This window comes from Pyrus communis, chromosome 15 (assembly GCF_041283825.1).
Source record: "Pyrus communis isolate YQ-2024b chromosome 15, ASM4128382v1, whole genome shotgun sequence".
Classification (NCBI taxonomy): domain Eukaryota; kingdom Viridiplantae; phylum Streptophyta; class Magnoliopsida; order Rosales; family Rosaceae; genus Pyrus; species Pyrus communis.
This window is the reverse complement of record NC_142579.1, coordinates 24,827,501-24,852,729: the sequence shown is the minus strand read 5'-3', so window position 1 is coordinate 24,852,729 and position 25,229 is coordinate 24,827,501. Positions and strand designations below refer to the sequence as shown.

The window sequence follows — 25,229 nt, the reverse complement described above, 5'->3', positions numbered from 1 at the left end:
GAGCTTGTACAGCGCTTACAATCATCTCGTATGCTGGTCCAAGATTATTCAACACAATTTGGACCAGTTTGTCATCATTCACAGGTTGCCCAGCAAGAGCAAGGTTGTCAGCAATCGCATTCATGCGATCAAGGTAATTCGCTACAGATAGATCACCTTTTTTGGTCTGCAACAATTCATTTCTGAGAAACAAAATACGATTTTGGGATGTGGATGCATACCTTTGCTCCAAAGCTTCCCAAGTAGCTCGAGCAGTCCTTTTGTTTGCCACCACAGATAAGACAGATGCAGTCAGAGATCTATTAATCTAGCTGAGAATCATTTGATCATGTTGCACCCACGTTGTGTACGCAGGATTCACGGTTGTCAAACCAACAACATGCTTTAGGGGACACACCAAGGTGCCATCAACATACCCCATCAAGTCCCGGCTTTTCAGAATAGGGAGAATTTGAGCCAACCACAGTGGGTAGTTGATTCTATCTAGTTTGATATTTACGACAATGGAAAAGGGTTGGAATGTGGTGGTTTGGGGGTTGGGGTTGATAACAAGGACATTGTTTTCAGCCATAGAAGCGATGATGGAAAGAATAACAGGTTAGGATCTTTGTCGTTAGATAAAAAAGGGTCTAGAGACCATATAAAACTTAAGAACACAGGTTTTTTTCACTTGTTTACATACCCATTCAACTATGGGATGCTTTGTATTTATAAGCTGTTCACGATTACATCAGAGGGTTTGAAAACCCTAATTACAAGGAGATTTGAAATTCAAAATACAAAACAGAAAAGCTACAGTTTACATATATCGAAAATTATATCCTACAAACAAGGACTGGTAATCAGATAACACTTTCAAACTAAACAAATTCCTCAAATCTCGGAGTTGACTCCTCAAAGCATGGTAGATGAAACTGCAGGTTGACTTCGTTTAACACTCAGATGATCAGTAATTGATCCAGAATGGAGTATATACTGCTTGAAGTTTTACATCTCTTGTTGTCAACCATAAATTCATAAACACGGCCATCAATTTCGATCGAGCTCATTGTTTTTATTAGTTTCCCGATGATCTTAACATCTTTCCATCTGTGCACTTCACCAAATATGTTTGCTAGAAGTACATAAAGCCCAGAACCATGCGGTTCCAACTCCAACAGCTGCTTCAGAATTAGCTTTCCCAAATCCACATTTCCATGGATCCTACAAGCACCAAGCAAAGCACCCCAAGTGACAACATCAGGCTTCATAGACATTCCTTTTACCAGCCTCATTGCTTCTTCTAAAAGTCTTACTCACCCCAGCAGATCAACCATGCAAGCATAGTGCTCAATTTCAGGTGATATTCTGTAAATAGACTTCATTTTTTTCAAAATAACATCTCCCTAAGTCAAGAAGACCACTTTGACTACAAGCAGAAAGCAGTGCGATGAAGGTCTCATCCGGCCAGATTCCACCTGCTTGCATATGTTTGAATATCACGATTGGTTCTAATCCATGACCGTGCAATGCAAGGGCCTGAATAATGATGTTCCATGATACGACATTCTTTTCTGGTATCTGAAAAAGAATATACAAGGCAATTCCAACAGCACGGCATTTTGCATACATGTCTATCAAGGAATTATAAAGAGTTACACTGGCTGCAATATTGCAGATGCAAATGTAATTATGGGTTTTCCTTCCAATAACCAAATTACGAATTTGACTGCAGGCTGAAAGGACGGACCAAGGTAGCCTCATCGGGCACCACACTGGAATTAAGCATTTTCTGGAAAAGATCCAAAGCCACCCTGCACTGGCCTTCTCGGACATAATTTGAAATCATAGAATTCCAAGAAACTACATTTTTCTGTGGCATCTGGTTGAAAAACTCCTTAGAAAATTCAATGAGCCCGTGTTTAGCATATGCTTTAACCATTGACATCCAGGAAACCACATTTTTGGGAGTCATTTGATAAAAAATCGTTCGTGCCAAGTGCAACTGCCCACACTTGGCATACATATCCAAAAGAGCATTTCTCATAATTTGATCAACTTCAATCCCATTAACCTCAATAAAAAATTGGCATATCTTCCCAGTTCTAAATCTCAAGCTTGTGAACAAACAGAGAGTAAAGTAACCAAGGTGAACTTATCAAGCTCAACCCCCAAATCTCTCATCTCCGTAAACAATAAAAAAGCTTCCTCCCATGAACCCGTTCTAGCATATCCACTAATCATCGAATTCCACAAAACCAGACTCCTCTCAGACATATCATCAAACACATTCCGAGCGCAATTGAATGTTATGATCAAGTGATTACTTCGATCACAAGTACTGAGAATGGACTAAAATGTAATAAGTGAGATAGATTTAGGGGTTATTTTCCTATTTGTAGTTTTTAAGGGAGTTTGTTTACAATTTGATAGGTTTCATGTTGTATTGGTCTACTATATAACCATATGTTTCTTTCTGAAGTGGCAATCAAATACAATTTTACAAAACCAATTCTGTTAATTGTTCTCTTCATCTTCCACCACCATTTCTGATCTTGCAAGCAGGTCAAGGTTTGAGCCTTGCTAGGGTTTGGTGCTATCATTGCTATCAGCCTCTGGTCCTGGTTCCCTTCCGCGCATGCCATGTGCTACTACCACCAATCGTATCTCTGTGATGGACGGCCGCGTTGCTGAGCTCGAGAATTCCATGGCTTCGCTCAAAGCTTCCGTCGATGCTTCCATGGTTTCTCTGCCTTCTTTAATTGACAATGCGGTGGCTGCTACTCTCGACACTAAATTGCAACTCTACTTCGAGCAATTCCGTCGTGAGCTGCACTTTCGTCCGTGCAGTAGTGGTCTTCTTGTGCATGTGGTTCCTGACTGTTCCGATCCTCGTGTATCTACACCTGATCTCCACTCTCCGAGTCCGAACCGTTTTGGCAGTGATCATACACCGCGACCGCCATGGATCCAGCAAGTTGAGTTTCCTCGATTTGTTGATGGCGATGATCCGCTTGCTTGGATCTACAAAGCCGAGCAGTTCTTTTCCTACTACAACACTCCGCCTGATTCTTGCATGCTTACTGCTTCCTTTCATTTCGATAGGGAAGTGTTGCAGTGGATTAAGTGGCGAGATTGTTTGCGCACTACACCAACCTGGGAGGAGTTCACTCGCGCCTTGTGCTTGGAGTTTGGACCACTCGAATTTGAGGACACAGCGGAAACACTTTTTAAGCTACGCTATACAGGTACTTTGAAGGATTACATCTCTAAATTTAGGCATTTGGCTACTCGTACTTCCGATATTAGTCATGTGTTGCTTAAGAGTTGTTTCCTCGGCGGTTTAAAAAAAGAGCTGAAGTTTGATGTTAAATTGTTTAAACCTGCTACTGTACATAATGCGATTGCAATTGTCGTCCAACTAGATGCGAAATTTACTGAGTTTAAGAGTAGTCCGACTAAATCCTCTACTGTGTTGAAAAACACGTTTGTACCTACCACTGCTCCTCCTCCCGTGACCCCACGACCTGGTAATCTGCCAGTCAAGCGACTGTCCCTTGAAGAAGTTCAAAGGAAGAGGGAGAGAGGCGAGTGTTGGTTTTGTTCAGATAAGTGGACAAAGGGTCATAAATGTGGGTTAAAACAACTTCTTATGTTAGATCTACTGGATGGTGTTGATGAGTGTATTACTGAGGAGCAGTTGGAGACTTCAGAATTGTATCATATGGCACTTAGTGAATGTGTTTTTTATGGTACCACTGCTAGCCAAACACTGCAAACAATGAAGGTAGAGGGTCTGTTGCAAGGACATTCTGTCAAGATCCTTTTAGATTCAGGGAGTACTCACAATTTTGTGGATTCCAAGCTTTTGAAGCAGTGGGGATATCCAGCTCAAACTACAAGGCCTTTTGAAGTTATGATTGCAGATGGGGGTAAAGTGAAAAGTTCAGGGTGTTATAGGGATATGCCACTGTCGTTGGGTGGTTACATGTGTTCGGTGGACCTTTATACTTTGCCATTGGGAGGATGTGATGCAGTGCTAGGTGTACAATGGCTTTCTTCTGTGAGTCCAGTTCTGTGGGACTTCCAACTCTTAACTATGGAATTCTCTAAGGGTGCTCAGAAGTTTAAGTTGTTTCATAGTCCTCCAACAGTTCCATTCATTCAGGAATTACCCTTGCATCACGTCGATAAGGAACTTAACAGTTCTAATCTTGGTTTATGTCTTTATTCTCTGGAAATTAATCAGTTAGAAGCTAGTAATCTCAATTCTCAACAGCTGCAGGAATTACAAGAATTGTTGGGAGAATTTGAAGACATTTTTGAGATACCTACTAAATTGCCACGATCCAGTTCACTTGATCATTCTATTGCCTTAGTTCCTGGTGCTAAACCTCCAAACTTGAGGCCTTATCACTATGGACCTCTTCAAAAAAGGGAAATTAAGAAGGCTGTGCAGGAGCTTTGGATGCAGGATTTATAAAGGCTAGCCATAGTCCCTTTTCATTTCCCGTACTTTTAGTCAAGAAGAAAGAGGGCACATAGAGAATGTGCATTGACTATAGGGAATTGAATGCACTTACAATTAAAGACAAGTATCATATTCCCCTCATTGATGACTTGTTGGATGAATTGCATGGCTCAAAATATTTTTCTAAGCTCGACTTGAGATCTGGATATCATCAAATTCTAATGAAACCTGAGGATGTGGGCAAGACAACATTTAGAACCCATGAAGGTCACTATGAGTTTTTGGTGATGCCTTTTGGGCTCACTAATGCACCTGCAACATTCCAAAATTTGATGAATGATCTGTTTAAACCATTCCTCAGGAAGTTTGTGCTTGTTTTCTTTGATGATATACTAATCTATAGCACCTTTTGGCAGCACCACTTGGTTCATTTGAAGGAAGTACTCACTGTGCTTCACAAAAATCAGCTATATCTCAAAAAGTCTAAGTGTTCTTTTGGTCAAAGTAGTGTTGAGTATCTGGGACATATAGTGTCTAAGGATGGGGTGGCTGGAGATCCATCCAAGCTCAAAGCAATTCAGAAGTGGCCTCAACCCATAAATGTAAAGGAGTTAAGAGGATTTTTGGGGCTTACTGGGTATTATCGAAAATTTATTCCCGGTTATGGGAAAGTATGTCAACCTTTGTACAATTTGACAAAAAAAGAGGGATTTGCTTGGAATGATTCAGCTAGTGAAGCTTTTAGACAACTCAAGAGCATAATGTCCTCACCACAGGTTGTAGCACTTCCAGATTTTTCTCAAACCTTTGTAGTAGAGTGTGATGCTTCTGGAAATGGTATAGGTGCTGTTTTGCAACAAAATCACCGGCCAATTGCATTTTTCAGTCAAGCACTTGGGCCTAAAAACCAGGCATTATCTACTTATGAGAGGGAGCTTATTGCTATAGTTCATGCGATACGGAAATGGCAGAATTATTTGCAAGGAAGGCACTTTGTTATAAAGACTGACTATAGCAGTTTGAAGTATTTCTTAGGGCAGAGAACCAACACTCAGTTCCAACAAAAACGGGTGGCTAAACTTCTTGGATTTGATTATGAAATTCAGTATAGAACTGGGAAGGAAAACACTGTGGCAGATTCACTCCCTCGAATTCCAGCTCATCATGAAATTGTTGCAGGTAACACTATGGAATTAGCTGCCATATCTTATCCATATTTTGGATGGATGGATGACTTGAGAAGGTATAATGAGAGTGATGCTTGGATCATGGAAAAAAATTAGGAAGGTGACTGAGTACAAACTTAAGGGCACCACCAACCTTGCTTTAGCTAAAACTTATCAAAGAACTAAGAAGGGATTTTATTGGCAAGGAATGAAAGGGGATATAAGGAAGTTCATTGCTGAATGTGCCATATGTCAACAGAATAAGTTTGAAACCATTGCACCACCTGGATTGCTTCAACCCTTACCTTTGCCATAGAGGGTTTGGTCTAATATTAGCATGGATTTTATAGTAGGATTGCCCAATTGTAAGGGAAGATCAGTTATCATGGTGATTGTGCACAGGCTTTCAAAGTACAGCCATTTTATTGCACTTGCTCACCCCTACAATGCTTCTATAGTTGCTCAACTATTCATAGAACATGTTTTCCGATTGCATGGCATGCCTAATTCCATTGTGAGTGATAGAGATCCAGTGTTTGTAAGTGCATTTTGGAGAGAACTCTTTAGACTCCAAGGTTCCAAACTCTGCATGAGTTCGGGATATCATCCTCAAACTGATGGACAAACTAAGGTTATGAATCGATGTTTGGAGACCTACTTAAAGTGTTTTGTTGGAGGACAGCCGAGGAAGTGGGTTCAATGGTTGCCATGGGCAGAATGGTGCTTTAACACTGCATACCATACTTCTTCAAAGTATACTCCCTTTGAAGTGGTATATGGTTTTCCCCCACCTTACATTGTTCCACATGAGGTTGGTTCCACTAAAGTAGCTTCTGTGGAACAATGCATGATTGAAAGAGATGGGTTGTTGTCTGTGTTAAAGAATAATTTGTAGCTAGCTCAAAATCCCATGAAAGTGCAAGCAGATAAGAAGAGGACTGAGAGACACTTTAATGTCGGAGATATGGTTTATTTGAAGTTGGTGCCCTATCAATTACACTCATTAGTGAACCATAGTTATCACAAGTTACAACCGCGGTTCTATGGTCCTTATGCAGTTCTTGAGAAGATTGGTGTTGTGGCATACAAGTTGCAACTTCCTGAGAGGTCCAAAGTCCATCCTGTGTTTCATGTTAACTGTCTCAAAAAACAGATCGGGAACAATGTGACTCCCCAGGTTGAACTTCGTTTGGTGTCTGAGGATGGCTTGGTTCAGGACATACCTGCAACAATTATGTCTAGAAGGATGTATAAAAAAGGGAATGTGGCTGGAGTTCAACTTTTAGTGCAATGGAAGGGCAAGGAAGCTGTAGACGCCACTTAGGAAGATTTTGATGAGTTCCAGAAACGATTTCCAGGTTTTGTAGTATAACCTTGAGGACAAGGTTGCTCTAAAGGGGAAGGCATTGTTATGATCAAGTGATTACTTCGATCACAAGTACTAAGAAGGGACCAAAATGTAATAAGTGAGATAGATTTGGGGGTTATTTTCCTATTTGTAGTTTTTAAGGGAGTTTGTTTACAATTTGATAGGTTTCATGTTGTATTGGGCTACTATATAGCCATATGTTTCTTTCTGAAGTGGCAATCAAATACAATTTTACAAAACCAATTCTGTTAATTGTTCTCTTCATCTTCCACCGCCATTTCTGATCTTGCAAGCAGGTCAAGGTTTGAGCCTTGCTAGGGTTTGGTGCTATCACTGAACAACCCACAAAATCTGTAGACATTAATGAGGGCATTTTGCACGCAAACTTGAGACCCAGTTCCTAGCTTAATACCCTGACTGTGGACAACCACGGCTTCCCAATATGCAGACTGCCCCGCGCAAACGATGAGCACAAGGGGTAGCGTGAACTCGTTCGGCGAGAGTCCTGAACCAACCATTTGGCAGTGGAGTGAAAAAGCCTTAAATGGGTTATCACCATTTGAGTAACCCCTTATCAGACTATTGTACATAAACTTATTTAGTTTAGGAATTTTGTGGAACACGAGCTGGGCGTAAAGGAGATTTCCGGAATAAGAGACGGAGCAGAAGGATATGAGTTTCCCTGACGGTGACGTTTTCGTTTGTGAGGCTGTGGAGGATGATTTGGGCGTGGAGCTGTTTGAGTTCTCTCATGGAGGGGCATTGCTCTAGGAGATGACGCAGGGTTTGGTGTGTGGAGGTCTTGAATTTGTGGGTGAAATTGGTGGGATTTGGAGGGAGAGTGGTTTGCAGAGAGTGAAAGAGGGGGGAAGCAACGGTCGGATTTTTGGCTGTGATTAACATGGCCGTTGGGCTTTTGGTTTGGGGGTAAATGTAACAGTTTTATGAATTATAAATACCAAGTATTTTTTGTTCAGTTGAAAATATCATGTTGCAACGACAACTAGTCCTTCACTTGTACGGAAGGTCTCGAAACTCACATGAATTAAATAATATATCCCTAGTGAATATGAATCCTTGATAATGTGGATTCTTATTTGAATGTATGGTTCAAAATGACAGTCTAACGTGTCGGATATAACGAAACAGTAGTTCACAATCATGTCATTTATAAAGCCTGTGTATGTTTAGCTAAACAAAATGACTAAATGTACAACTTCATGCAAATATGGTTACAGAAGGTGTCACTTGCATTTCTTAAGAGTTAAGGACCAAGCCCCGAAAACAACATTTGACTTGCATGTGTTTAGCATATAGCTAGCGTTCCTTCTAAGCTAGGATCGAACTCTTCTTTTGAATATGATTGGGCCTCGCAGCGGTAGAACCTAGTAAACCGGATGTACTACTTCCTAACCTTCTGTAGACCTTGCTTCTCTTATGATGAAGGGGACGACCAGCCAAATTCACATCAGAAATCAACAACATCAACACAAATGTTTTTCTTCATAAATACAATTCAACAGAATAACTTTGTAGGTATACATTTCTTTAAGCTTCGTCTCAGAACGACCCTATCTATATCTCCCAAAAATTTCTGTATATGGACGCGATTGTTCTAATCTCGGTGGAGCTCAATTTTTGTATATGACAACAACCAGCAGGACCTTTACAAAGAAGGAAGAAGCCAGAGATTGAACAGAGAGGAACCTAGTGAAAGAAACCAAGAAAGGAAAGCCATTGCAGCAGATAACTGATATCTTGTACATAACTTGGCGGGGCAGTAGGATCCGTCGAGATACAGTAGGAGATTTGTGGTACTAGCTGTCGTGCAAGCCGCAGCGAGTGAGAGATACGACAATGCCTGTGATGAAAAGAACATAATATAGTCTTTAAGTTGGGAAAAGGAAGAACTTGTTAATGAGATAAATAAGTTTATAGACAAAAACACATACCAAGTCTCCTAAAATAATTACTGTAATTATTCTTGGTTGACGATGCAAACATCTAACGAAGACAGAGTAGGCATCAACGATCACCAGAGTCATGCTCCACGGAACTACCAAACCCATTACCGTCACCAAATAGCTGCAGCACCAACACAAGCAATGGTAAGAGTTACTACTGTTACTAGAAGAGTTTCTGGCGAATTACATTCGTCTCCTTCATTGTTGCACACTAGAAAAAACCGAGACAAAACAAATCTGACAACGGCTAACAGACGATTCAGATAGCACCATATAATCCATTCAGTTTACAGGTTAGCACATGAAAAAAACAAACATTGTTGGCGAAGTGACTTGAATTTGTTAGGTTTTGTAAGTTGAAAAGTTCTTAATTACTAAAATATATACCCCTACCCCAGAAGACTCTTTCAGGGAAGGCAATAGTTAATAGGTTTGAGAACACACGCCATTAAGGACAAGTTCAGGGCGAGGCTATACATTAGAAGTACATTTAGAGAAAGGCAAGCAGCACATACAGGTGAACAGGGCTAGACTTCTTTGGACATATCATTAGAACATAAGTTCTCAAAGACTAAGTCAATGACTACAGAAACATTGACAAGAACAGACGTGCAAAATTCAACCAAGAGCAGCTGAAACAGCATGATTTCCAATATGGCAACTGGTACTCCTTTTTCAGAGCTCTAATGTTTACACTGTAATGTTTGGAGGCTGAAAGATTTGGCTTCCAATTCCCTATTCCAGAGATTTTTTTGTTTTTTTGCAATTCAGATTCATATCATACAGGCCATAAAACCGGTTAATTCTATCAAGCGGTTTGTTGATGCTCTACGATGTTCGAATTAGACTTCAAAGCTGCCTAAAACTAAAACTATCACAATCCCTGGCTTTGATTCAAACATACAAAGTAAACCTTCCCATTGACATAGTTCTTCGTCAAGATACCCGAAATTCGATAGTGAATTACAGAGTCTTGAACAGTTCCTTCTAACCAAAAAGTTCAAATATTTACTTGGTCAATTAGGAGAAACTTAGAAACAAAAAGCATATACTAAAAATCTTCCATCAAGTCCAAGCATATAATATTTTGCATGTATAAAATATAGTTAAATTTAAACCAGTACAATCTCTATACGATCTTTACACAAATACAGTTTCCAGTTCTTGAGAAAACCATAAGGCAATATCCAGCTCAAGAAATCAAAACAGAATTGCCATCAAATTCAAAAACAGAGACATGGGTATTGAAGAACAAGTCGAAATCACAAAAGTACCAGAAAGCGGTGTAGCTGTAGAACTCGACGTCCAAGCACATGAAGAGAAGAGAGGCAGTGGAGAAGATGGTCTGCCCGAATCGCAGAGCCAAGCTGGCACTGGTTCCCAACGACCCCGGCAGTTCATCCATGCTTGCAATTGCATGCAGCAGCAGCAGCAAGAACTCCTCATGGCAAACGAAATTCAAGAACAATTCTTCTCAGCCACATGACCAAGTAATTGTGAGAAAAATGGAGTTACTAAATAATTGTGGGGAAATATGGGGAGGAGGACTTGCTGTGGTGGGAAGAATGGTAATGGGAATGTGAATCGTTGTGGTGAATTGTGAAGGAAAAGGAGTGTTTGGGGACAAAAGAAAAGAAAAGTGAAAGGGACGTAAAGGGTACGCAAATTTTGGTGGGTTTTTGGCTTTGGCTTTGGCATCTCCTCCTTCATGAGGGCATAAATGGTTTAATGTTAGGTAGCGATGTGTGGTGGTAACAAAATGCCAAACATTTTATGCCACACTTAACGGATGTGACATTTTTAACAAATTGTCTAAATGTTTTGGATGTTTAAAAAAGTTGTGACCAATTTAAAATGATACTAAAAGGTGAGGAATTTTAGAGTCTGTTTGGTATTTGATTTGGATCTAATTTTTTAACTCAAAAACAAGTTTTGAGTCACAAATTTAAAGTTCTTGTTTGGTTTTTGATTTGAATCCAATTCTCAAAACCACAACTCAAAATTTTTTCAAAACAAAGCCTTTTTGTTGAAAACACAAAAAGTGTGTTTTTAGACTTTTTGGATCTTCTCTCACGTCTCTCTCCCAATCCCCTCTCTTCCCTCTTGCCTCTTAGATCCTATCTCTGATCTCTCGTCTCAATTGGATACCCCATACCAACCACCAGTGGCGCAGCCACATCGAACCTCGGAACCTACACTGAGAATCTCTATCGTTGATTTTGACTACCAAGTCTTGGAATCCAACCCAAAGCCATCCTTTATTTGCAGGACCAATGTCATCCGTTGGCCGAGAATGTTGCCAAGATCAGAACTGATCTCATGAAGGAGCATCTTACCACTTTCCGAACTCACTTGGAAGCTTTCGCTCGAAAGCAGCAAGTCCCACTTTTTTCTTCTCATTCAATCAATTTCAGTACGAAATAACCCAGCTTTTAGATCAAAATTTCATATATGCACAAAGGTTGGAGTGAGAGAGATGATAACAATAAGTTCATCAATGTTGGGCCTGGGTGTTCAAATTTGTTTCTTTTTTGAAAGAGCATGGTAGAAATTTTGATTAGTTTGAGACGCAGAAATTGCATACCAAATAAGGTTTGGATTTAAAATTTTTAAATAAAAACGTGAGTTTTTAGAAAAAGTAAAAATTTTGAGTTCAATTCTCAAGTAAGATATTAAACGGACCCTTAAGTACTTAATCTTTTTTATATTATTAAGTTTTTTTATAAGCAATATTACTACCATATCTATATTAAAGGGGGGTACGACTCCGAACACTGTAAGTTAAGAAGAAAATCTTAACCATCGAGAAATATTTATATGGCACATGTACCCTAACGCTACGCACTAAGAGAATAAGAACATATGTAAATTTTTGTCTCTATATTCCTATTTTGTTAGCACGAAAAACCAATAACCGTACTCCCCACCATGAGGGTGATTCCAAAAAATTATTAAGTGGGTAAAAATAATAAGTTTCTTTTCCTCCTTTTCTTTTTCCTCAGTAAGGTTCTTTGAATCAAAGTGTATAAAATGAGGGAATAGGCCTTAAATTTGCTATTATATTATATGCCATTGTTTTTCTTTTTCGTGATTAATTGCCCAGTGTATTTTAATACATGTCGGACAAAAATTTGTCAATAAAAAGGAAACTGATCGGGGCAGGTCCTCAACTGTAAATGGACGTTTTGACTGATATCATATATCATCATGTTACTTGAGTTAAAACGAATAAACTAATATAAACGTGGGATAAGATTCTTCTTATACACTTTAATTCGAATTTTTACGCTTATGGTTTAGACTAGCTTAAAGTGGCAGATTATTTTTGAAAATAAATAAACGAACTAATTGTTTTCATATTCAAAGTACCTGTAACCCAACTAACAATAAAATATTGACTAAAACAAAAAAATAATAATAATGAATAACAAAGTAGTATATTACGAAACCGTGCTACTAGTTTTTGTTTTTTTGTTGTTTTTAAAGTTTGGATAACGTTAAGGAAATCAAAATTTTAAACTAAATGATATGTTACTAATAAAAAATAAGCATGTTAATCAATACTTAATTAGCAATCTAATTATCTACAACACATCATTTGATTTACAAATCTAACGTTACTCTTAAAGTTTATACGGATTTAGCTTTGTCAACATGTATAGATGAAAACTGTCTATTGACAAATTAATATTTAATTAAATGCGTGTTGCTTTTCGTTTAATCTATCTAATATACAATAATTTCCCAAAAGTCATGTTCAATGGTCTCTTTCACAGTGGGACTCCGAATTCATGAAACGCATCATGAGAAATTTTTCAATGTACACATAACAGAGACACACATGTTAGATGATATTATATAAGTTTATGGACACTTAAAACAAATTATCTCTAATTATATGATAACATATGGAGTACTGCTTCTTGTTCCGAACACATTAAAAACTCTTTCATGTAATCAAAGATTTAAATATTATTTGATATATGAATAATATAATTACTTTCAAGTTTTGCCACACAAAAGCACACAGAAAATCATCACGCATTAAAAAAAAGTTTGACAATTTTGAAGAGAATAATAGCATACAGTAACTCTATAGTTTGGATCAATCATACGCCACTCAGACCCAGTCCAATTTGTGTGGCTTACCACCCACACAAAAGAAAGGGATATGAGAAAGGAATTAGCTATAGTTGAGAGATCATCGACAGGATGAACAAAATTTGAATGGCGATGTGCTTTGTTCTACTACCAAATGACAACCCACTTACATATTTAGGTTTGTTGTGAAAATATTAAAAATTGTTGAGAAATTCATATACAAATAGAAGAGAGAATTGTTGAATTTCATACTCAATTCTAGTGTATAAGAATGATACAAACGCTCTTTTATAAGAGGTTTTTCATCCAATAGAAAATTGTAGCAAACTATTTATTTTACAGTCTTCGAATGAATAGTGACTTTCCTGTGAATGAACAGCAAATAATCGAATTATTCTTCCGATGAGGTTTGTCTTTTTATTTTTGAATTTGGGACCTATATGGGCAATCTAACCTTCACAACACTCCTCTTTAGATGACTATATACCAATGTCAATTGCCTCATTAAAACCTTAATTGAAAAAATCCAATGGGAAACAATCATGACGAAAGAAAAAGAGTACAACTTTTCTTAGATCATTAATATAGTGTTGAATGCAATTTTGTTGCCTCATTAAAGTCTTGCTAGGAAAAATCCTAGATGAAGGAAGAAGAGTACAAGAAGCACGTGTCTTCGATTCTTCTCCTGATGAGTATTTCCTCCTGATTCATGCATTCTTCAATTTGGCTAATTACTAAGTCAACGTAATCCAATACCATCATCAACTTCTAAAATGTATATTTCGGCAGATATTTGATGAATCGGTATGCCACGTTATCGTTGGAATGGATTTGTCTTACTTCAATAACTTTGGTCTTCTGAGCTCATGTGTAAAGAAAAACTTTGGAGATATGGGTTCAGTCTTATCGTCATTTGATGAATCTTTGCTTCACTTGAGCCATACATGTATTATCTTCGTTAATGATAGCTGGAGTATTTGTTTGTTTAAGATAGACTACATGAGTTTGGGATGTGATGGATCACTAATCTTAACCAAAAACATTCACAACTGGCTTCATGGAGAGCAAGTCTTTTGAATGATTATAAGATATAGCAACTTGTGTATGCTTCGGTTTGAGAACCATGAGATTGCTGTATTTTCATAAGTGAACACATATCATGTTTGTGAGAGGGCTTTATGCAAATCAAAGAGAAAATCAACATCTGCATATCCAACAAGATTTCAGCTATATATGGGTTTCTCAAAATAGAGTAGGCTCATGTCTATACTCCCGCATAGCATCTTTGATTCTCTTTCAATGTCGAATTGTTGGAACGGAGCTATATATGATGCTAACAAATTGACTAAAAGCTATACATTGTGTAAAGTACAATAAAACACATATTTCACTAAAAATATGGTACTTCTGAACCAAGTATCAATTCATCATTTCCCTCATGATGATGAATGATCTTTCTTAGACTCTTCAGGAGTTCCAATCTAATATCATTAACTCTTGTAAAAGATTTAGTATGTTGCAACAATATCATAATGATAGTACTCATTAAGGCAATTTATACTATCCATGTTATTGCTTATGGAGATATGCTTCAGGTATTTCATAAGTTTTGTATAATATATAATTCTCCATTCATACGAAATGAACATGTTTCACACTGGAAAATCATGTTTGCAGAAGTATATCACAATTTCAAGTTTCAACTAGGAACCTTGTGTCATACCATGTAAGTGTATTTCACTATATTACAAATGCTTATGTGTAACTGTGACAGCCCGTCCCGAATTATTTGTAACGTTAGTGTGAAAATACGATTTTGTCCCTGGACGTTAATTGGCGTTGTAAAGTGTTGTTTGTTTTGTTTTGGTTGAGGGGCTGCCATCTGGACCACACACTCACACACACCCATCTCCTTCTTTCCCGTGACTCTCTCTCTCTCTCTCGGATTTTTCTTCCATTTTCTTCCTCATCATACGAACAACCTCCATCCAACCATTTCTGGCACGGATCGTGTTTATTGTTGGTGTTTTTGGACTCCTTTCGAGCTCAGGAGTCGATTGGTGGTGTTGGTTGGACTTGGAACCTTCGAAAACCCAAGAACCCGAGAACCCAGTTTTGGTGCACTATTTATGCACTCATGATCACGGAGGTTTCATCAAGTTTTAAGGTTGTAGGAAGCTTTTAGGACATCTTCACGAAACATGGGGAGTAATTTTGAAGTGTTTTGGACGTCGGGAAGCTCGAGTTCATCGAGTTGCAGGTTTGGCCAGATTATCGAGATTCCTCCGGTGAGATTCCATTGGATTTAAGTTCCAAAAGTGGTAAGGTTTTGTTCTACTCGTTGTAAGCTTCATTTTGGTACAAATTTCATGGAATTTGGTTGAGAAATGAAGAAGATATTAAGGTTTGAAGTTTTTCCAGAAACCGGCGAAATTTCGAGTTGCAGACGGCGGCATTGACAGTGGTGACCGGTGAGGCTCACCAAAGAAGGAGGCGAATATTCTGTCAGAGTTAACGGAATATTCTAACGGCGTCAGGTAACGGCCGTTAACTTCTGGTAGGGTTTTAACGGAATATTCCCTAGCAGCGTTAAGGTTTCCACATGCGTGCCAGGCACGTGCCCGCGCGTGGCCAGGGTATCTGGCTGTGTCTTGGCCAGCGCGTGGTGACGCGTGAGAGGTCGGAAAATTATTTTAAAAATATGGGGATGTTCGTGAGGTTGAGTAGAGCCTGTTGGCATATTCAAACACCCCATTTGAGCAATGTATGAGAAGTTATTACCTAAGGTTGGTTATGTGCGTTAATTTGACGTTTATATAGTTGTTTCGCATATAGGTGAGGACTATCCGGAGGACGAGCGCAGCCACACGAGGCTCGAGGCTTACGATCCTTCTACGTATCAGTGAGTGGGCTTTTGTTTTCAGTATATATATATATATATATATATTGATTGGTATCTTTCCAGAAATTACGTTTTAATGGTTTTATAATTGAAATGCCATGTCGAATATCGTCGATATTATATTTGTGATTGTGTCGATATTATAGATGTAATGATGATGAGATTGAGTTATAGCTTATATTCCTGCACCTCGGTGATTGTGCTCCGCCAGAGTAGGGCCTAGCCTTCACGTGATCTTTCACCTCCCGCACCATACGCTCACCTTGGATCCAATGCAGGTGCCAGCCTGTTGTACAGACCACTTTAGGTAGTTCCGACTCGTAGGTGACTTGCGATACATCGCACAGCCTTTACGTGATCGTAGCATTGAGCGTATTTATATACACCAACCTGTCGTACAGACCACTATAGGTGGTTCCGACTTCTGTGCAGGATAGTGGTTGATGAGCTATAATTTCAGCCGTACAGGTCACTTTAGGTGACTCCGGCTGACGTACTATTATTATTAGCATATTATGATTTGTGTTATCTCACCTGCTTGCTTATACTATTTGTTTGGATATTCTGACACGACATATTCTGGCATGGCATATTTGAGCTTTATCGTTTTAGCATGATTTGATATACGAGTACATATAATATTTTCTGGAAAGTATACGGGTTTTACAGAGAGGGATTATTACTTGATATTGAAATGGTTTGAAAAACAAACTTTGTTTTTGCCTACTCACGTTTTCTATTTTGCGTCCCTCCAGGTTTTAGGTAGCGAGGACATGGGTGACGAAAGAGGCATCGAGGCATTTCTGATAAAGCACCCTCCTTGTATGACTTTCTAGTTAACGCTTATGTAGTGTTTGTTTATTCTGGACTGCACCTAGGATACTTAAGCTTTTACTTTGCATTTTTCCTTCCATGTTTGTCCCTATCACTCACTGATCTTTTTATTGTAAATTATCTTATCGACTTTATTTTTTTTCTCGTATTTTCACTCTTTTACTTCCGCATTGCGCACTTGGCTACGTCACCCTTACATGACTGTCAGCACACCCCAATTTTTGGATCGGGATGTGTCACCTCATAACCTTCATGACCCTTAAACTTATCCATCTTTAGATTATACATGGTCTCCAAATAACTCCTCTAAGGAGGGTGGAATGGTGGCTTGAGCATATTGAAAAGACTTTTCTAGTGTTGCAAAGTCAAGGGAATCTTCCTTTTGAAAGGTGGGTAGAGACGACTTCATGGTTCTTAGGTAAAGAATCGGCGTCCTGGTGGGGATAGGAGGTTCGTCATTTGACCCCAAAGGAAGCTACTGACTGGGAAGTTTTTAAACGATTATTTCGGAAAAGGTTTGTTCCCCCTGAATATATTGATTGCAAGAAGCAAAAATTTACTGATTTCAAGCAGGGGAAGCTGACGGCGAATAAGTACTACAGAAGATTCACTAATTTGTCTCGTTATCATCCGGAAGTTGCTACCAATCCGGTTGAGATGCTTCGTCGTTTCAGATTGGGTACTAAGAAAAAGTGACATTCTATGGCGACCACTACTCCTTGCGATACTTATCAGGAGTTCTACGAGATTTTGTTGAGGATTAAGGATTTTGAGAATATGCTTAGTGAAAGTGAAGAAGAAGAGAATGATGGCAATCAAAAGAAAGACGATAAAGGTAAAGGTCAAGCATTTCAGGGACCCCGGAAGACTCAGAGTTTTAAAAGAAGTTGAGCTAACTCTAGTTCGTCCAGTGAAGGCATGAGTTCTACGGGCCAACGTAGAGGTGGTAGGTTTGCTGGAGGCCCATGTTTTCAGAGGCAGCGAGATGCTGGCGGTTCAATAGCTCTGTTTTCTCGGAGATGTAACAGCCGACACTTTGGCGAGTGTAGACAGGGCAGTCAAGGATGTTTTACTTGTGGACAAGTCAGACATCGGGCAGCAAATTGTCCACAGGGTCAGCAGAAGCCCCAAATGCCTTCTTTATCACCACCAGTTCCTAGTCAGTATGTTTCAGCGCCGAGCAGTTATGGTCAAACAGGTCGTGGGGGTACTTACCATTACCAGGGAGATGTTGCTCCTTATTTAGCAGCACTGTACCCGTATCCTCAGGATCCGTATTATCCGAGTGGCTACCAGAGCAGATTTCAGCAGTACCCTAGAGGGTATATCTCATATCCTTCTTATTCAGCCGGCGGATCGCAGTGGTATTCGGGAGTACAGCTTTAGCAGAGAGAGGGTGCTTCTATCAGTGCAGGGTTGTCAAGACAGACTAGACAGGGTCGTAGCATACCTGGACGTAGTGGTCAGTCAAGTAGAGGTCGAGGTGGTTGGCAGCAGCCTCAGGGCCGTATTCATAACCTCACAGTTCAGGATACCCAGAACAACCTAGATTTAATCATGGGTACGTTAAATATCCTTGGTCACTTTGCTAGAGTGTTGATTGATTGTGGTGCTACCCATTCAGTTATTTCTCATAAATTAGCTTAATTGACGCAACCTAATCCCATACATCTCGGGTTTGAGTTAGAGTTTTCGATGCCTAGAGGAAAGACGTGTCAAGTGGGCTGGATGTACCCTGGGTGCCCAGTGTTAGTGGAGGATGAGGTTATGCCAGCTAACCTCATTCCGTTGGATATTGTTGAGTTTGATGTCATTTTGGGTACTGATTAGCTACATTTTAATCGAGCCAATATTGATTGTTATGAGAAGAAAGTTACGTTTCATCGACCGGGGCTACCTATGGTTACATTTGTTGGCGAGCATAGCGGCGTGAGACACGACATTATTTCAGCAGTGAGAGCCAAGAAGTTGCTACAAAAGGGTTGTCAGGGATATCTATTACATGTTGTACTAAACGATAACGTTTCTAGCCGTGTGGAGGACATTAGAGTGGTTAGGCATTTTCCCGATGTGCTTCCAGATGATCTACCGGGATTGCCGACGGATCGTGATGTAGAGTTCGCTATCGACTTATTGCCAGGTACAGACCCTATATCCTCGACTCCCTATCGGATAGCTCCTGCTGAGTTGAGAGAGCTGAAAATTCAGTTGCAGGAGTTATTAGACAAAGGTTTTATACAACCTAGTACTTCGCCTTGGGGAGCTCCGGTCTTGTTCGTGCGAAAGAATGATGGTACCTTAAGGCTGTGTATAGATTACCAGCAGCTGAACCGGGTGACGATTAAGAACCATTATCCGTTGCCACAAATTGATGATTTTTTTTATCAGCTATGAGGAGCTTGCGTGTTTTCGAAGATCGATTTAAGGTATGGCTACTATCAGTTAAAGATTAAGAGTAAGGATGTCCCTAAGACGGCGTTTAGAACCCGTTAAGGTCATTATGAGTTTTTAGTGATGTCGTTCGGGTTAACTAACGCACTTCCTACTTTTATGGATTTGATGAACCGGGTGTTTAAGCAGTACTTGGATAGGTTTGTCATTGTTTTTATCGATGACATTTTGATTTATTCCAAATCCAAAGCAGATCATGTGAGACATCTTACTTTAGTGTTGAAGAAACTGAGGGAGCATCGATTATACGCTAAATTCAGTAAATGTCAGTTTTGGTTAAATCAAGTAGCATTCTTGGGACATGTTATCTCAGCTCAGGGTATTCAAGTAGATTCCCAGAAAATTGCAGCGGTGGAAAATTGGATACAGCCACGAACCGTCTCTAAGGTACGGAGTTTCCTTGGTCTGGCAGGCTATTATAAACGGTTTGTTCAGGATTTTTCCGTTATTGCGTTGCCACGTATGAGATTAACTAGAAAGAACGTTAGATTCGAGTTGGACGATAGTTGCGAGCAGAGTTTTCAACAATTGAAGTACTGTCTCACTCATACACCAGTGTTGGCACTTCCAGATGATAGTGGTAACTTTGAGATCTACAGTGATGGGTCGTTGAATGGTTTGGACTGCGTACTAATGCAACACAGCAGGGTTATCGTTTATGCTTTGAGATAATTGAAGCCTCATGAGGTAAACTATCCTACTCACGATCTTGAGTTGGCAGCGATCGTGTTTGCTCTAAAGATTTGGAAACATTATCTTTATGGTGAGAGATGTAGGATCTTCACAGATCACAAGAGTCTCCAGTACCTGTTTACTCAGTGAGTTTGAACTTTCGCCAGCGAAGGTGGATAGAGCTGCTAAGTGATTACGACTGCACGATCGAGTATCACCCGAGACATGCAAATATGGTGGTTGATGCACTTAGTCGGAAATCTCAAGGCAGAATTTACGCTTTTCACGCAAGTCGTGTTCCTCTTTTTACTGATTTAAGGTCAACCAGAGTAAAGTTAGAAGTGGAAGCTCGAGAGGAAGCCTTACTTGCTTACTTTCAAGTTAGGCCAATTTTGATCGACCGTATACTCGAGGCACAGATGGACGACGATGAAACTCAAGAGCTAATTTGGCTAAGAAATAAAGGGAAAAAGAAATATCTTTAGATTCGACAATCAGACAGCATGTTTATGCTAGAAGGTAGAATGTTTGTACCGAACAACGTGGAGTTAAAAAGGGATATTTTGGATGAGGCACACGTATCGGCATATGCTATGCATCCGGGGAGCACTAAAATGTATCATACCATACGACCATTTTACTATTGGCCGGGTATGAAAAGAGAGATTGCCGAGTATGTTAGCAGATGTATTGTATGCTAGCAGGTTAAAGCTGAGAGAAAGAAGCCATTTGGACGGATGCAGCCACTTCCTGTTCCATAGTGGAAATGGGAAAATATTACCATGGATTTCGTGTATAAGCTTCCCAGTACACGAAATGGTTATGATGATGTTTGGGTAGTGGTTGATCAACTCACCAAGTCCGCATATTTTATTCCAGTTCAAGAGAAGTTTTCCCTGAAACGGTTAGCTGAGCTCTTTGTCTCGAAGATTGTTAAATATCATGGTGTACCAGTTAGCATCATCTCTGATCGAGATCCGAGATGTACTTCTAAATTCTGGATAGCATTTCAAGAAACTCTTGGTTCGAGATTACTATATAGTACAACATATCATCCTTAAACCGACGGGCAATCTGAGAGGACCATTCAGACACTGAAGGATATGCTGAGATCTTCTGTTTTGTAGTTTGACGATGCATGGCATAAACATCTGGATCTGATGGAGTTTGCCTACAACAACAGCTACCATTCGAGCCTTGGTATGTCACCTTTCGAGACATTGTATGGTAAATCCTGTCGTACGTCGTTGTGTTGGTCAGGGGTAGGCCAAAAAGTTTTGGAGGGCCCAAAGATTGTGGATGAGACTACCCAAAATATTCAAGTAAGCAAGTCTAACCTGAAAGCGGCCCAGGACTGTCAGAAGAGCTTAGCTGACAGACATGCCACTAATTGGACCTATAAAGTAGGTGATTGTGTATTCTTAAAGCTGTCGCCGTAGAAAGGTGTTGTACGGTTCGGGAAAAGGGGAAATTAAGTCCCAGGTATACTGGACCGTACGTGATCACTGAGCGAATTGGCGAAGTAGCTTATAGACTTGAGTTACCTCCAGAGTTGTCTCGAGTGCACGATGTATTTCACATTTCGATGCTTCGTCACTATGTTCGGATCCATCGCATATACTACCTCTGCAGCCGTTGGAAATTAATCCTAATTTGACTTACAACGAGGAGCCGGTGACTATTCTAGACTGGAAAAATAAGGTTATGTGGAACAAGACAATGTGCTTGGTGAAGATTTTGTGAAGGAATCACTCAGTGGAGGAGGCTACTTAGGAGACAGAGGATCGGATGAGAGATTTGTATCCCCGCTTGTTTTTTTTATTACTAGTGGTTTGTTTTGTTGTGTAATTTCAGGGACGAAATTTTTTAAGGTGGGTAGGTTGTGACAGCCCATCCCGAATTATTTATAACGTTAGTGTGAAAAGACGATTTTGCCCCTGGAAGTTAATTGGCGTTGTAAAGTGTTGTTTGTTTTGTTTTGGTTGGGGGGTTGCCATCTGGACCACACACTCACACACACCTATCTCCTTTTTTTCCCGTGACTCTCTCTTCTCTCTCTCTCAGATTTTTCTTCCATTTTTTTCCTCATCATACAGACAACCTCCGTCCAACCATTTCTGGCACGAATCGCGTTTATTATTAGTGTTTTTGGACTCCTTTTGAGCTCAGGAGTCGATTGGTGGTGTTGGTTAGACTTGGAACCTTCGAAAACCCGAGAACCCAATTTTGGTGCATTGTTCATGCACTCGTGATCGCGAAGGTTTCATCGAGTTTTGAGATTGTAGCAAGCTTTAGGACGTCTTCACGAAGCTTGGGGAGTAATTTTGAAGTGTTTTGGACTTCAAGAAGCTCGAGTTCATAGAGTTACAGGTTTGGCCGGATTATCGAGGTTCCTCCGGCGAGATTCCGTTGGATTTAAGTTCCAAAAATGGTAAGGTTTTGTTCTACTCGTTGTAAGCTTCATTTTAGTACAAATTTCATGGAATTTGGTTGAGAAATGAAGAAGATATTAAGGTTTGAAGTTTTTCCAGAAACCAGCGAAATTTCGAGTTGCTGATGGCGGCAAACGATGGCGACCGGCGAGGCTCACCGGAGAAGGAGGCGAATATTCCGTCAGAGTTAACGGAATATTCTAACGGCGTCAGGTAATGACCGTTAACTTTTTTAGGGTTTTAACGGAATATTCCCTAACGGCGTTAAGGTTTCCACACGCGTGCCAGGCACGTGCCCGCGTCTGGCCGTGCCTTGGCTGACGCATGGCGGTGCGTGAGAGGGCGGAAATTTTTTAAAAAAATATAGGGATGTTCATTAGGTTAAGTAAAGCCTATTGGTATATTCAAACACCCCATTTGAGCAATGTATGAGAAGTTATTACCTAAGGTTGGTTATGTGCGTTAATTTGACGTTTATATAGTTGTTTCACATATAGGTGAGGACTATCCAAAGGACGAGCACAACCACGCGAGGCTTGGGGCTTACGATCCTTCGACGTATCAGTGAGTGGGCTTTTGTTTTCAGTATATATATATATATATATATATATATATATTGATTGGTATTTTTCTAGAAATTACGTTTTAATGGTTTTATAATTGAAATGCCATGTCGAATATCGTCGATATTATATTTGTGATTGTGTTGGTTATGCTTTGGTGCCGCGGACGCTCAGTGATTGTGCTCCGGTGAGTATGTTGTTAGTGATAGATGTGGTGATGATGAGATTGAGTTATAGCTTATATTCCTGCACCTCGGTGATTGTGCTCCGCCAGAGTAGGGCCTAGCCTTTACGTGATCGTTCACCTCCCGCACCGTACGCTCACTTTAGTTCCAAGGCAGGTGCCAGCCTGTTGTACAGACCATTTTAGGTGGTTCCGACTCGTAGGTGACTTGCGATACATCGCACAGCCTTCACGTGATCGTAGCACTGAGCGTATTTATATACACCAGCCTGTCGTACAGACCACTATAGGTGGTTCCAACTTGTGTGCAGGATAGTGGTTGAGGAGCTATAGTTTCAGCCGTACAGGTTACTTTAGGTGACTCCGGCTGACATACTAATATTATTGGCATATTATGATTTGTGTTATCTCACCTGCTTGATGCTTATACTATTTGTTTGGATATTCTGACACAGCATATTCTGGCATGGCATGTTTGAGCTTTATCGTTTTAGCATGATTTGATATACGAGTACGTATAATATTTTCTGGAAAGTATACGGGTTTTACAGAGAGGGGTTATTACTTGATATTGAAATGGTTTGAAAAACAAACTTTGTTTTTGCCCACTCACGTTTTCTGTTTTGCGCCCCTCCAGGTTTTAGGTAGCGAGGACGTGGGTGACAAAAGAAGCATTGAGGCATTTCTAACAAAGCACCCTCCTTGTAGGACTTTCTAGTTAACACTTATGTAGTGTTTGTTTATTATGAACTGCACCTAGGATACTTGAACTTTTACTTTGCATTTCTCCTTCCATGTTTGTCACTATCACTCACTGATCTTTTTATTGTAAATTATCTTGTCGACTTTATTTTTTTCTCGTATTTTCACTCTTTTACTTCCGCATTGCGCACTTGGCTACGTCACCCTCACGTGACGGCCAGCACGCCCCAATTTTTGGATTGAGGTGTGTCAGTAACCTTTTGGGTTGAACATCCTTTGGCTATTTGTTCTATATATGGGTCCATTTTTCCACATTCTTACTTAATTGTAATGGAATTGGCTCTCCATTTTGGCCAATAATGTTTCTTTTCGTTGACGAACAAAAGAACGCGACTCAATATATAGTAGCTACTGTGAAACCAAATTTTTCATTTATTATCATCAAATTGTGATCTCATAATTCTCATGTGCATGCACAAGCATAGTTTCAAAGTTTTTCATTTCTTTGGATATCTATTGCCTCTTAAGGGGCATTACATTGTTTCTTCTATAGTTTAGAGAATGTGGATCGTAACCCATTTTTGAATGTTATAAAGCTTGAATTTTTAATCTCCACCTCCGGGGTTTGAGTCACTAGAACCTATACATCTATCATGCTTCAAGCATGAATCATATTAAAAATTGTAAGTGTTGTGAAACGTGCTAAAAATTGTATAGAAATAGAAGAGAGAATTGAGAAGTAGAAAAGAGTTGAATTTCAATATCAATTCTGGTGTATAAGAATGGTACAAACGCATTTTTATAAGAAGTTTGACAGAAAACTGTAGCAAGCTATTTATTTTACAGTCTTCAAAATGAATAGTGACTTTCCTATGAATGAACGGTGAATAATCCAATTTTTCTTCCGATGAATAATAAGATTTTTGTCTTCTTTAAATTTAGGACCTGTATGGGCCATCCAACCTTTACACCAAGTTACCTTTTTATGTCACTCTCAAATATTGTAACATTACTTTTTTATTGCAAATTATCATCTGATACATTTATCAAAAAAAAAAAAAAAACTGCAGTTTAGGAAGAGTGACTCTTCAAAGAATAACATATAACTTATTTGTAAGACACGTTTTGAAGTCAGGGAGGTCTGGAATGAGAATAATTCGAAATTTATCACATTAATAGGCATGATAATATACAAGAAAGATAATGATCTCAGTGATCTCAGCGCTTGTTGTCCAAGATTAGGTTACAAAGAAAGTTCAGCAACACCTTTTTAATTTATAGCAAAATCTGAAACCCGGAATCACATTAATTTAATACATAAGAAGAAAAATGAAACTAATCAAGCTGAGCATACCAAACTCCCTGGATTTTGACATCCTTTGGAGTCTTGGCTCCCAAGTCAGTGTCAGACGGCTGAATGCTCTCAAACACCCCAATCA

General features: G+C 39.5%; 2 protein-coding genes and 2 pseudogenes across 2 annotated transcripts in view; 1 reads left to right on the top strand and 3 right to left on the bottom strand.

Annotated features, from left to right (window-relative positions):
- Window positions 1–938: 938 nt before the first annotated feature.
- On the bottom strand, window positions 939–7,888 carry LOC137713164 (pentatricopeptide repeat-containing protein At2g22410, mitochondrial pseudogene; annotated as a pseudogene).
- On the top strand, window positions 2,618–6,940 carry LOC148690766 (uncharacterized; annotated as a pseudogene).
- Window positions 7,889–8,121: 233 nt separating the features above from the next.
- On the bottom strand, window positions 8,122–10,637 carry LOC137709997 (CASP-like protein ARALYDRAFT_485429). Its single transcript, XM_068448966.2, has 3 exons — window positions 10,224–10,637; window positions 8,938–9,070; window positions 8,122–8,846 (listed from the first exon to the last, which is right to left on the bottom strand). The coding sequence occupies exons 1-3, from the start codon at window positions 10,352–10,354 to the stop codon at window positions 8,652–8,654; spliced, it is 459 nt and encodes a 152-aa protein (XP_068305067.2). The 5' UTR covers window positions 10,355–10,637; the 3' UTR covers window positions 8,122–8,651.
- Window positions 10,638–24,937: 14,300 nt separating this feature from the next.
- The window catches only part of LOC137732182 (oxygen-evolving enhancer protein 1, chloroplastic), a 1,786-nt gene continuing 1,494 nt past the window's right edge, over window positions 24,938–25,229 (bottom strand). The window contains exon 2 of the mRNA XM_068471484.2: window positions 24,938–25,229. This exon is cut by the window's right edge and continues 652 nt beyond it. Within this exon, the coding sequence (XP_068327585.2) occupies window positions 25,126–25,229 (104 nt within the window). The 3' untranslated portion in view covers window positions 24,938–25,125.